At 39.3% G+C, this 13,926-nt stretch overlaps 1 protein-coding gene and 3 pseudogenes across 1 annotated transcript; 1 reads left to right on the forward strand and 3 right to left on the reverse strand.

Annotated features, from left to right (window-relative positions):
- Window positions 1–829: 829 nt before the first annotated feature.
- On the forward strand, window positions 830–1,783 carry LOC140543126 (aerolysin-like protein). Its single transcript, XM_072666153.1, has one exon. The coding sequence runs from the start codon at window positions 830–832 to the stop codon at window positions 1,781–1,783; it is 954 nt and encodes a 317-aa protein (XP_072522254.1).
- Window positions 1,784–5,325: 3,542 nt separating this feature from the next.
- LOC140543052 (transcription factor HES-5-like) lies at window positions 5,326–6,087 on the reverse strand (annotated as a pseudogene).
- Window positions 6,088–9,008: 2,921 nt separating this feature from the next.
- Window positions 9,009–9,578, reverse strand: LOC140543066 (transcription factor HES-5-like; annotated as a pseudogene).
- Window positions 9,579–12,785: 3,207 nt separating this feature from the next.
- LOC140543060 (transcription factor HES-5-like) lies at window positions 12,786–13,547 on the reverse strand (annotated as a pseudogene).
- Between the last annotated feature and the right edge of the window lie 379 nt (window positions 13,548–13,926).

Raw genomic sequence — 13,926 nt, forward strand, 5'->3', positions numbered from 1 at the left:
CGCCCATTTGCTGATGTCCACCCACTTGCTGAGTATGTCCCTCTTATTTACTGATATATCTGCCCACTCACTGCGCACACCCTTCCCATTTGCTGCGTACTTCCCTCCCACTGGATGATATCCAGCCACTTGCTGCACAGGTCTCTCCCACTCTCCCACTTGAGCTCAGCATGTTGTTTCTTGTTCCTGATGCAGAGCATTGATTTAAAATATTTCACTGGGGCTGGAGGGCACATGTTCCAGTAAAATGTTGCTGCTCCCAAGGAAAATTATGGCGGTAGAAAGTCAACTGTATACTGAATTGCTGAGCAGAAGTACAGGACATGCCATGCAAATTCACTACAGGGACAACACTTCCCATAATGCCCAGGCATCTTTTCAGAGCCAGTTTATTTTGGTGTATATTATTACAAAGCATTATTTTTAAACATATTATTAAATAATAATAAATAATAATATTTATAGTAATATTATTAAGGTAGCAGAAGGGATACGACTGTGCCCCTCTAAATTCTGTGCACCAGCACTGGAAGTAGTCTAGAAATTGGTTGTCATTTATTTAGTGCATTTTATGGATATATATTATATATACCTTACAAAACAAAAAACAAACAAAAAAAAACATATATATATATATATATATATATATATATATATATATATATATATATATATATATATATATATATATATACACACACACATTTTATGGAGTGGATATATTTTTTGTGTGTGGGGGTGTGGATGTGAGTATAATAATTCCATTTATTCTTTTCCTTTTCCTTAATTTTTGTTTTCTACTTTAAAGGTCTACACTACAAGCGAGAACATGTCATTTTTGGTACCGGTCCAAATCATTGGTGGGAAAGGAGGTGGTGATTTTGATTTTGATGGCATTAAAAATGGAGCCACACTGCAGAAGATATGGGTGTGGGTTGGTGGCTGGCAGGTAAAATCCATCAAGGTCTGGCTTACTGATGGTCGGTCCATGCAGTTTGGAAATCCCAGTGGGAGTTATTCAGAATTTACTTTTCAAGATGGAGAGCACTTTACCTCTCTCTCTCTCTGGGGAAACGGAGCTGGAACACGTCTAGGTGCCATCAAATTCAAGACAAATCGCTCCCGGGAGTTCTTTGCACACATGACAGAATGGGGGCTGAAGACCGAATACCCCATTGATACTGGCTCTGGGATCTGCATGGGAGTAACAGGAAGAGCAGGGTCAGATATTGATTGCTTAGGCTTTGTGTTCATCAACTCCATCAAGTCTACTGTGCTGACGAATGTGACGTATCCCACACTCCATCAGGTGATACCGAACATCACTGTTGAAGAAATTAAGTCGCTGACCTATGACAACAAGTCTACTGTCACACAAGAATACAAAATAGAGACTTCAAAAACTATCTCCAAGAAGTCCTCCTGGTCGGTGACCAACAAGATGGAATTCAACTTCAACATGGAAGTGAAGGCAGGAATTCCAGACGTTGTGGAGGTAACAGCTGGATTCGGTTTCACAGTGGGAACGGAAAGCTCATATGGTTTAGAGAATACCGAGGAGAAAACCGAGCTGCTGTCTTTCCCCGTTCAGGTTCCTCCAGGGAAAACCGTGGATGTATCCATCACAATCGGCCGAGCCACAATTGATCTCCCCTACACTGGCACAGTCCAAATGACCTGCTACAATGGCAGCGTCCAGCAGTTTCAAACCAAGGGAGTCTACAAGGGCCTGACCTACACCAGTGCAAAAACAGTGGTGAAAGAATCCCAAAAGCTGCTGTAATAGTCTGCTTCTTCATGTTCTTCAAATGTTCTTCAAAAGTTCCTCAAATGTTCTTTAAAAGTTCCTCAAATGTCCTTAAAATGTTCTTCAAATGTTCTTCAAATGTTTTTGGAAAGTTTATTCAATTGTAAAATGGGCGTTATTCACCAAGAGCTTTTTAGAGGACATTTCATCTTAAAACACACTATGGCATTTCTTATTTGGGATTTCTTTTATTTACAATGACAATGAGATCCACCATTCTAAGAGCAGAGCTGTGAACTATTCTGCTGTGTGAAGCCCTTCATGAATCTGATGTAAACTTTTCATTAGGATTTTTCTCAAGAACATTTAAGAAAATTTCTCAAGAACATTTAAGAAAATTTCTCAAGAACATTTAAGAAAATTCTTAGGGTGATTCTGGTGAATGAGGCCCATTGCTCTTAGTGCCATGAAGGCTGTAATGAATCTGATGTAGAAGACTTTATTTCTGGGAGGTTGTAGTATGTGCTCTACTTCATTGCTTCAGCATTTCTCTGAAAATCAAACTCATTTATAGCTTAAAGTTACTGATGCACATTTAATCTCGCATGACTAATCGGTGTGGCTGCCTCTTTGCAGAGTATTAACCCTATTCTGTATTCTTTATGGCTGTAATATGTAATAAACATTGTGGGCTAATCACATCGCTCTCCAGATGTGTTTCATTCAGTGCAGTGTCTCAAATCATTGCAGTTCATATCAAATCACTATATTTGACAAATAAACTACTAGTAAAACATTTGAATAAGAAATCCAAAGAGCTAATGGGCATTGCTTTATGTGAGTACTAGCTTTTGACTAATGAAAGGTTGGAGGATTGCGTGAGAGAGCTGTGGTTAAGCTTTGGAGAGAAGAATCAGGTGTTCACAGAAAAAAATAAATAGTAATCATCACCACCATCAACATCAACATCATCATCATCATCATCATCATCATCATCATCATCATCATCATTATTTCCATCGGCCCTGGATGCATGTCATTCTTTTCTATTATTTCATAGTATATAGGAATCTGATTTTCCAGAACAAGCCAGAAAATCAAGTTTGTTGTGCCTGTTTAAGCCAAATGTAAAGTGTGAAGTCAAAGACATTATAAATGAGCAGACTATTTATCCAATTACTGATTTTTATAATAAATATTTCACAGTATTAAAAAAAAACATCATTCGGTCTTCATTTTGGTTGCTCCCCATTCATAAAAATAGAAGCCTGTTCTCAAATGACTTAAAAAATAACTGCCCTGTAGCGTTACAAAGATGGTGTGATGGACTTTTTGAGGCAGTCTGCATGTGCATAAGGACTTTATTAGGGCCAAGGCAAAACTCATGGTCAGGACATGCAGGGGTCAAAACACGGGCAGGTGAGTACATCAAAGGCAAATCCATACTCCAGGAGCAAAAACAAGCAGTGTGTCAAAAAAAACAAGTAAATTACACAGCATCACAAGGGCAAGCTCAGGTAGTGTCATAGGAGACTCCACACAGAGCGCTCCAAAGACAGGAGCTTAAGAGCAGTTCTAACTAGTCCAGAAATGAACTGCACCTGTGTGGCTTGAGTCCAACCCCATCCATGCAGTGAACACACACATACACTGAAGCAATGAAGGTGAACAACAATGGCAGCTTGCTGAGCCCGGGTATCAAACCCACAACCCTGTCATCAATGAGCCGCCACTGCCCCAATGAGCCCAGCTGTTAGTCACGATTATCTAACAACATTTTACTAGAGGACATTGGGTCTAATGACGCCCCTGTTATAGACTCCATTTGAGAGTGTACATGTAGACTCACTCTTCTGATCTGATCTGATGTTAGCAGTAACTGTGTTTAACTGTTTGAAACAGTAACTTGATCTTTAGTGTTGAGTATTTTGGTTGCTCCCCTTTTATAAAAATAGAAGCCTGTTCTCAAATGACTGGAAATAACTGACCAGTGGCGTTACAAAGATGGCTGCTAAGAGAAGAGACTTAAGGGGTGTGTCTCTGTACCAAGAACATGAAGAACAGACTTGTGTTCCTGGGAAAATGGTTGTTGAGCTTAGCTTGCAATAACGGCCTCACAAGAACACAATACAATGAGCCCAGCTGTTAGTCACTATTATCCACAGCTAATCAGCATAGATAAGGCAACAGGACGCTATGAGAGCCTTACACCTTAACAGTTAACAGCTAATTGCATGATGTGCATTACCGCCACCTACTGGATGCCACTGTATTAAATTCACTCCATGTTTTCATGTTCACGCACTAAAGTTGCACTTCTTAATCAGATTCTCTAATTTTGTCTTTAACTGTCTAATAAAGAAGGCTTTCTACTAGATTTTGCATTGCTGTGAAGATTTAATTGCATTCAGTGAAACAAGCACTTGGTGAGGTCAGAATGTTGGATGATCACCGGCTTACCTAAAACCCCAACTCCCAGCTCATCCTAGAAGTACCTGAAGAAGCATCATCCATCATTCTAGAGAAGAAAGTTTTTCCACTGCTTCACAAATTGCATTAGCCATGGTGCACATAGGTTCATGTATATCTGCTCCAGATCCCTTCCAACTACAATGATGTGTAGAGTGGAGTTCAACCAGATCATTGTGTCCTGGTCTTTAACTTTAAGGAAAGCAAGTTTACAACAAGAGGAATGTGGTAAAATTGGAAGTTTATTTTCATAGATTTCTATAATGTGTTATAATATTTGACAGTATTCAAATTCTGCAACATGCAGAGATCATAATTTCACAAAGTCAGCTTTACAAAAGACAAATCCACACAAATTCTTCAAGATACAGAACATGGTTTAACAAAGTAAAGAGGTCTTTACAAAAGACAGATTCTGAAATATTCAGAAGAATAAAGCTGATGAAATTCATTATTTGATTTCCATAGATATGATTTGTGATAATATATCACAATATTAGAATTCTGCAACATACAGACCATGGTTCAACAAATCTGTCTTTACAAAAGACAAACACACAAACTTAGAGAAGACTTCAAACTATAGAAAAGCTTCTCAATATGAGAAGATCTAAAGGAATGTTGTTGTAGGACAACAAGAGCTGAATCATTTCTATAGGAAATGCTGAGCTGTTCAGTATGAACTGCAGCTGTTCACTAATGAACAGAGATTTCAGTGGAAATAGTTTCAGATTGATGTTTTAGAAAAACAGAAAAATAAAACAGAGCTTCAGTGTGAAAGAAGTGTGACATAGCTTCACACTCATCCATGCTTCATTATAAAGGTCTGATATTATCTCAGACAGTGTCATCACTCTCCTTCTTAGAAGAAACATCTGAATTCTTCTGAAGTGGAAAGTTTCAGTAGATCATGTGATTCACATGAAATCCTCAGAGAAGATTCAAACTCACTGGAGCTTTTAAAGTTTCACATTTTCCCCAAAAGAGAAATAAGCTTTAAACAGTCTTTTCTAGCAAAGGAAAAATACACAGCTTACTACAGAGGTCTAATATAGACACTTGTAGTCTCTTATGTTTAGCTGCTGTTGTTAATCTCCTTCTGAAGGCATCTACCAGGGCCTCCAGAGGGCGCTCTTCTCTTGGCTGATGGTCTGCTGGTCTTGAGGGAGAACACTTTCCCTCCATTTCTTGTCTGTTGAGGGCTGCAGGTTCTGGAAGTGGTTCAGCAGTTTTCTCTGAGAGTGTGTCTTCACCTCATCTTTGGACAAGAAGTTCACAATCTCATGGACACATCTGGAGAAGCCTTGATTGACAGCTGCTGAGCTGGAGGAGACTGCAGACTGCTGTCGTCTCAGGACGCTCACAGTCATCTCCAGGATATCTGCTTTCTCCAGCTTGGAGTCTGGCTGCTGGTTGAGGAACTCTGGAGCCAGGAGAGTCTTGAGCTGCTCAATGCTGCTGTTGATGCGATCTCTGCGCATCTTCTCCACCACTGGCTTTCTCAACTGCAGATACAGAAGGAGAACATGGTTAGTGAACTGGACCTAAACTAGTGATGATTAGTAATGAAGAAAATCAAGACTGGTCATTTTTCTGTATTTTATGAGATTTTCAATTTACCTTGTTGTTCAGAGGTAGGAGCTCCTTTGAGATGGTCGGTGCTGAAGTGATTGCAGGAGCCATGTCTGTAGATGTCAGTGCTGTAGATCTCTGTGTGTAGAGTGAGTCTGATCTGCACTGGCTGAGTCTCCTCTATTTATACTCCCAAATCTCCATATGAATGTGTGGGTCTTGGGTTTACTGGAGGTTCTCACACTTTGCAGCCAATGTTAGAGCTGGAATAGACCATGAGGGACATGGAGGTGCCGCATTTTCAGTGATCTTTTAGCTGGGGACAATGACCATGTCTCAGGGGAGCAGGTGGAAAGATAGGGATGATTGAGAGGGAAAGTGTGCAGATCTGTGAAAGTGGTGACCCCTTAAAGAGAGCAGATCTGCTGCCTGATGCTGGGATCAGCGTCACTGATGGCACACGTCCATATGTCTCCATGTGGAGCTAAATCTTCTCACCTAAATGTGGCAGCATCACTACACTTGAATCAGATATAGAGACATGTACTCGTATATCTTTGCTACTTTAGTCTTGCAGATGATTTTTTGTAATTTTGGTTCAAAACGTCTTGGTAAGGTTTGGGATATTAATGACTTTAGACTGTGATTCTTCTCTCCAGAGCTTTCCCACACTCTGCCCATTGAAAGAACACAGAGAGAACAATGCAAGTGTGTCCATTCAGATGCTAATTTATCTTTAGAAGAGCAGTGCTAAATAAAAAGTCAGCAAGAGTTGTGGGCGTCATTTATTTAGGGTTGAGGACATTCTGCCCTTCTATGGGATTTACTGAGTCACTAAACAATCCCAGCTCTCCCAAAACCACTGTTTTGTGCTTCATAGGAACATTTTCAAAATGTTCAAAAACAACCTTCTATAATAAGGTTTTATTGTTTCTGAAGAACAATTTAATCATTTCAATAGTTTTTTAAATTTCCATTATTTTCTACAGAACCACTGGCTTTAGTAAACTTTTATAGAAGAGTGTATAAATTTGCATATCTCTCTAAATTGTATTTCTGTTTTTTACATAGCTCCTAAATCTTAGAATGGTGTTTTGGAGTGGAGTGTCTGGAATTTTTATATATTTTTTATCATTTTTATTAATTTAAATACTTAAAAAAATAATTATTAGAAGAAGAAAATGAAGAAGAATCATCAAGATCATCACAATTTTTATATATAAAACTACGGTTGATTGAAGATGCCCCTCGTCACTGCCCCTAGTTCACTAGTGTGTGTGTGTATTCACTACCACAGATGGGTTACCTTTACCTTTACCTTTTTACCTTCACCTTTACCTTTACCTTTTTACCTTTAAGATATTGTTTGTGATGGAGTGTTTGCTCATTTACAGTCTATCAGTATTCTGTTAGTTCTGGAGCTCCAAAGCGAGCAGATGTGTTTGTAGATGCTGGTCAGTGCAAGCAGAGCCCCTCTGAAATTCCCACACTGAGTCCTCTGTCCAGGACAAAAGCTACAGAGAGCTGAATAGATCATCAATGATGGTTAAAGACGGTATGTTGTGTTGTTGACCGAGCATGACATCACTCACCATCTGGAAGGAAAAGACCCTCGCTGGCTAAGATGTGATGTCACTGCTCAGTGTATTTTCCCTCTTAAATGTACATCAGTATAATATAGAATTTATTTCATTTATTTATTTTACTGGATTTAATGGAATTAAATGTGCTGTACATGTTTGGTTATTTGATTCTCCTGGTACTTTCCCCTGAATGTTCCATATCTACAGTCGTGGTCAGAAGTGGACGTGCACTCTTCATGGACATGAACATCACGACACTATTAAAAAAGAACCCCTTGTGGGAACTTTATTGTTCAGAGTAGAACCTGAAACCATTAGTTAGATGGTTAAAACGTGGACACAAGTGCTTAAAAGATAGGGCTACACAAAACCCACAAAGTTTAGAGACCTCAACTAATTCTGACATGAGGAGTGCTCAAATATCCAATCAGAATTCTGACAGAAGCTTATGGATTTCTGCCAAAAGTGTCTGATCATGGAGCAACTTAATTATAGACATTTCACTAAATATTAGGAGCTCTGTGTGTGTTTCTAACCTATATGTACAGGTTTAACTTTGTGTTGATTTTTGAACCCTCTCAAATAAAGACATCTGCACCAAATTATTGTTCTTTTCCGTTGTTAAAAATAAAATCAGCAAAAACGTAATATTACCATGACATATATGTCTATGATGAGTTTATGTAAAATGTTGTAACCACAGTGGTGCTATCTGTATATAGTCAGAAGCAATGTTACAAAGTAAGTAAAGTCTCAACAAGAGGAATGTGGTAAAATGAGTGGTTTATTTTCATAGATTTCTATCTCTATTTCTATTTCTATCTGTTATAATATATGACAGTATTCAAATTCTGCAACATGCAGAGATCATGATTTCCACAAAGTTGTCTTTACAAAAGACAAATCCACACAAATTCTTCAAGATAGAGAACATGGTTTAACAAAGTAAAGAGGTCTTTACAAAAGACAGATTCTGAAATATTCAGAAGAATAAAGCTGATGAAATTCATCATTTGATTTCCATAGATATGATTTGTGATAATATATCACAACATTAGAATTCTGCAACATACAGACCATGGTTTAACAAATCTGTCTTTACAAAAGACAAACACACAAACTTAGAGAAGACTTCAAACTATAGAAAAGCTTCTCAATATGAGAAGATCTAAAGGAATGTTGTTGTAGGACAACAAGAGCTGAATCATTTCTGTAGGAAATGCTGAGCTGTTCAGTATGAACTGCAGCTGTTCACTAATGAACAGAGATTTCAATGGAAATAGTTTCAGATTGATGTTTTAGAAAAACAGAAAAATAAAACAGAGCTTCACACTCATCCATGCTTCATTATAAAGGTCTGATATTATCTCAGACAGTGTCATCACTCTCCTTCTTAGAAGAAACATCTGAATTCTTCTGAAGTGGAAAGTTTCAGTAGATCATGTGATTCACATGAAATCCTCAGAGAAGATTCAAACTCACTGGAGCTTTTAAAGTTTCACATTTTCCCCAAAAGAGAAATAAGCAACAGTCTTTTGTAGCAAAGGAAAAACACACAGCTTCACTACAGAGGTCTAATATAGACACTTGTAGTATCTTATGTTCAGCTTCTGTAGTTAATCTCCTTTTGAAGGCATCTACCAGGGCCTCCAGAGGGCGCTCTTCTCTTGGCTGATGGTCTGCTGGTCTTAAGGGAGAACACTTTCCCTCCATTTCTTGTCTGTTGAGGGCTGCAGGTTCTGGAAGTGGTTCAGCAGTTTTCTCTGAGAGTGTGTCTTCACCTCATCTTTTGACAAGAAGTTCACAATCTCATGGACACATCTGGAGAAGCCTTGATTGATAGCTGCTGAGCTGGAGGAGACTGCAGACTGCTGTCGTCTCAGGTCGTCTCATCTCCAGGATATCTGCTTTCTCCAGCTTGGAGTCGGGCTACTGGTTGAGGAACTCTGAAGCCAGGAGAGTCTTGAGCTGCTCAATGCTGCTGTTGATGCGATCTCTGCGCATTTTCTCCACCACTGGCTTTCTCAACTGCAGATACAGAAGGAGAACATGGTTAGTGAACTGGACCCAAACTAGTGATGATCAGTAATGGAGGTAGATCAAGAATGGTAATTTTTCTGTATTTTATGAGGTTCTCAATTTACTTTGTTGTTCAGAGGTAGGAGCTCCTTTGAGATGGTCGGTGCTGAAGTGATTGCAGGAGCCATGTCTGTAGATCTCAGTGCTGTAGATCTCTGTGTGTAGAGTGAGTCTGATCTGCACTGGCTGAGTCTCCTCTATTTATACTCCCAAATCTCCATATGAATGTGTGGGTCTTGGGCTTGCTGGAGGTTCTCACACTTTGCAGCCAATGGTAGAGCTTCAACAGTCCAGCTGCCATATGCTCAGTGGTCTTCTGGCTGGGGATAATGTCCATACTACAAGAGAGCAGGTGGAGGGATGGAGGTGATGTCACTGATAGCACACGTCCATGTACACACATGTGGAGCTGATTCTGGTAACTTCAACTGGAGCCTATCACTATATTCTAATGAACCATGGAGACATTGGTTGGTCTCACTTTGCTGATGAAGTTTTATCATGATCCAGACATTTTCTATGTATGGAGTTTTGGTCCAAATGTGGAAGATCTTCCAGTGAAACCTGCTGAATAAAGTTCCTCTACTATAAGTGTGCCTATTCTCTTGTGCACCGCTCACAAATCCTAATGTTTAGGATATTAATGACTGTAGACTGTGAGTCTTCCCTCCAGAGCTTTCCCACACTCTGCCTATTGGAAGAACACAGAGAACAATGGAAGTGTGTCCATTCAGATGCTAATGTGTCTTTAGAAGAGCTGCTCATGATAAAGCCAATGAGAGGTATGGTTGTCAGTTCTTTAGGGTTGAAGAAACTCTGACCTTTTATGGAATTTACTAAGTCACTAAGCATCTCCAGCTCTCCTCAAACCAGTCAGAGCTTCTGTTATGGTTGCAGTATGTGAGTTCCCTGACTTATAAGAGGTTTGAATTCAGGGACAGCAGAAGTGTGTTTCACCACAAACCCTCCTCTTTCACTGTATAGGTTTATAGCTCTGTATGTAGATATTTTATCTATACTGTAGATCCTCATATCATCAGAATCATCATTAGTATCATTTATAAATCAAACAGCTGCAGTTCTTATCATTCTGATTTTTAATCACTGATCCTCTCGTTACACAGTTTACATCATTACTGGAATATTAGTGTTCATTATTAATTTAACACTTTTTATCCACAGTGAAATGCTTTTAAACTCTTTGGTTTCTTATAAAAAGGTTTATTGGAGGAGTTTGTTGTGAAGATTGTTTGGTAACTTTATATAATAATAAATGGTGAATCAGTATTCTGTCAGTTCTGGAGCTCCAGAGCGAGCAGATGTGTTTGTAGATGCTGGTCAGTGTGAGTAGAGGCCGTGTCGGACTTTCCCACACTGAGTCCTCTGTGCTGAGATCAGTGCAGGACAAAAGCTGCAGAGAGCTGAATGGATCATTAGTGATGGTTGAAGACGGTGTGTTGTGTTGGAGACAGAGTGTGACGTCACTCACCACCTGGAGGGAAAGACGCTCACTGGCTGAGATGTGATGTCACTTCTCACAGTAGTTTCCCTCTTAAATGGAGGTAAATATTCATTATAGGAAGGTTAGAACTGAATTTCTACCAGGATGTTCTCCACTGTTTGCACACGTCAGTAAATGGATTGGCTTTATGGTTGGAGCACAGTTTCATATTTAAAGTGATGCGACAATCTAAGATTATTTGTACATGTTTGTTTCTGAAGGTTAAAGCCAGTACTGTAAATATGAAATGTGGAATAGTGTAAGTGTGCATTAGCTGAACTAACCTCTTTGGAACTCTTCTTCATACATAACTAACCTGTGGAGGTAATTAGTTTCTTCTGATCATAGATTTCCAACACATCAATCATCCATGGAAGCCTGAATACTAAAAGTGTGTCCATTAAAATGCTAATTTTTACTCTACTAATAAATCTCTACTGTGTTTTGTATTTAAATGTACTGTAGCTCATTACTGCACATTCACTCCATTTAAAATGTAGATGGCTGAAGAGATTTGGTAAGATGTTTACAGCAGGGGGGTTCATTCCTGGTCGTGGAGATCTATTATTCTCAAGAGTTTAGATCCAAAACACCTGGCTCTAATATTTAGATGCCCCTGAAGGTGTGTTAGATAAAGATGGGAAATAAACTTTGCAGGACAGTAGATCTCCAGGACCAGGATTGAGCACCCCTGCACTGCATAAATTCACTCTTTACTACATACTGCTGTGTTTAAAACCCACTTCACTGTCAGAGAATTTAGAAAAACTACATCTCTGTCCTTTAAAGCTGGAAAATCCTCATTTACTGAATCCTGAGATTTAATTGGATGAACTGCCCTGTATCTACGAAACGATTCAGTAAGTCTCATGATCTTGGATTACTTTTTTCTACCTGAGATTTCACTTTAAATAATGACTAGAATAGACCTTTTCTTTTCTTTGAACGTCCCATAGCCAAGTACCTACTCTATATTTTCAGAAGAGTTCAATCAGATCATGATGTCCTGGTCTTTAACATGGAGGAAAGCAAGTTCACAACGAGAGGAATGTGATCAAATTAGCAGTTTATTTTTATAGATTTCTATAATGTGTTATAATATATGACAGTATTCACATTCTGCAACATGCAGAGATCATGATTTCCACACAAATTCTTCAAGATAGAGAACATGGTTTAACAAAGTAAAGACGTCTTTACAAAAGACAGATTCTGAAATATTCAGAAGAATAAAGCTGATGAAATTCATCATTTGATTTCCATAGATATGATTTGTGATAATATATCACAACATTAGAATTCTGCAACATACAGACCATGGTTTAACAAATCTGTCTTTACAAAAGACAAACACACAAACTTAGAGAAGACTTCAAACTATAGACAACAAGAGCTGAATCATTTCTATAGGAAATGCTGAGCTGTTCAGTATGAACTGCAGCTGTTCACTAATGAACAGAGGTTTCAGTGGAAATAGTTTCAGATTGATGTTTTAGAAAAACAGAAAAATAAAACAGAGCTTCACACTCATCCATGCTTCATTATAAAGGTCTGATATTATCTCAGACAGTGTCATCACTCTCCTTCTTAGAAGAAACATCTGAATTCTTCTGAAGTGGAAAGTTTCAGTAGATCATGTGATTCACATGAAATCCTCAGAGAAGATTCAAACTCACTGGAGCTTTTAAAGTTTCACATTTTCCCCAAAAGAGAAATAAGCTTTAAACAGTCTTTTGTAGCAAAGGAAAAACACACAGCTTCACTACAGAGGTCTAATATAGACACTTGTAGACTTTCTTTTTAGCTTCTGTAGTTCATCTCTTTCTGAAGGCATCTACCAGGGCCTCCAGAGGGCGCTCTTCTCTTGGCTGACGGTCTGCTGGTCTTGAGGGAGAACACTTTCCCTCCATTTCTTGTCTGTTGAGGGCTGCAGGTTCTGGAAGTGGTTCAGCAGTTTTCTCTGAGAGTGTGTCTTCACCTCATCTTTTGACAAGAAGTTCACAATCTCATGGACACATCTGGAGAAGCCTTGATTGACAGCTGCAGAGCTGGAGGAGACTGCAGACTGCTGTCGTCTCAGGACGCTCACAGTCATCTCCAGGATATCTGCTTTCTCCAGCTTGGAGTCGGGCTGCTGGTTGAGGAACTCTGAAGCCAGGAGAGTCTTGAGCTGCTCAATGCTGCTGTTGATGCGATCTCTGCGCATCTTCTCCACCACTGGCTTTCTCAACTGCAGATACAGAAGGAGAACATGGTTAGTGAACTGGACCGAAACTAGTGATGATTAGTAATGAAGAAAATCAAGACTGGTAATTTTTCTGTATTTTATGAGATTTTCAATTTACCTTGTTGTTCAGAGGTAGGAGCTCCTTTGAGATGGTCGGTGCTGAAGTGATTGCAGGAGCCATGTCTGTAGATGTCAGTGCTGTAGATCTCTGTGTGTAGAGTGAGTCTGATCTGCACTGGCTGAGTCTCCTCTATTTATACTCCCAAATCTCCATATGAATGTGTGGGTCTTGGGTTTACTGGAGGTTCTCACACTTTGCAGCCAATAGTAGAGCTGGAATAGACCATGAGGGACATGGAGGTGCCGCATTTTCAGTGATCTTTTAGCTGGGGACAATGACCATGTCTCAGGGGAGCAGGTGGAAAGATAGGGATGATTGAGAGGGAAAGTGTGCAGATCTGTGAAAGTGGTGACCCCTTAAAGAGAGCAGATCTGCTGCCTGATGCTGGGATCAGCGTCACTGATGGCACACGTCCATATGTCTCCATGTGGAGCTAAATCTTCTCACCTAAATGTGGCAGCATCACTACACTTGAATCAGATATAGAGACATGTACTCGTATATCTTTGCTACTTTAGTCTTGCAGATGATTTTTTGTAATTTTGGTTCAAAACGTCTTGGTAAGGTTTGGGATATTAATGACTTTAGACTGTGATTCTTCTCTCCAGAGCTTTCCCACACTCTGCC

The sequence above is a fragment of the Salminus brasiliensis genome, chromosome 21 (assembly GCF_030463535.1).
Source record: "Salminus brasiliensis chromosome 21, fSalBra1.hap2, whole genome shotgun sequence".
Taxonomy (NCBI): Eukaryota; Metazoa; Chordata; class Actinopteri; order Characiformes; family Bryconidae; genus Salminus; species Salminus brasiliensis.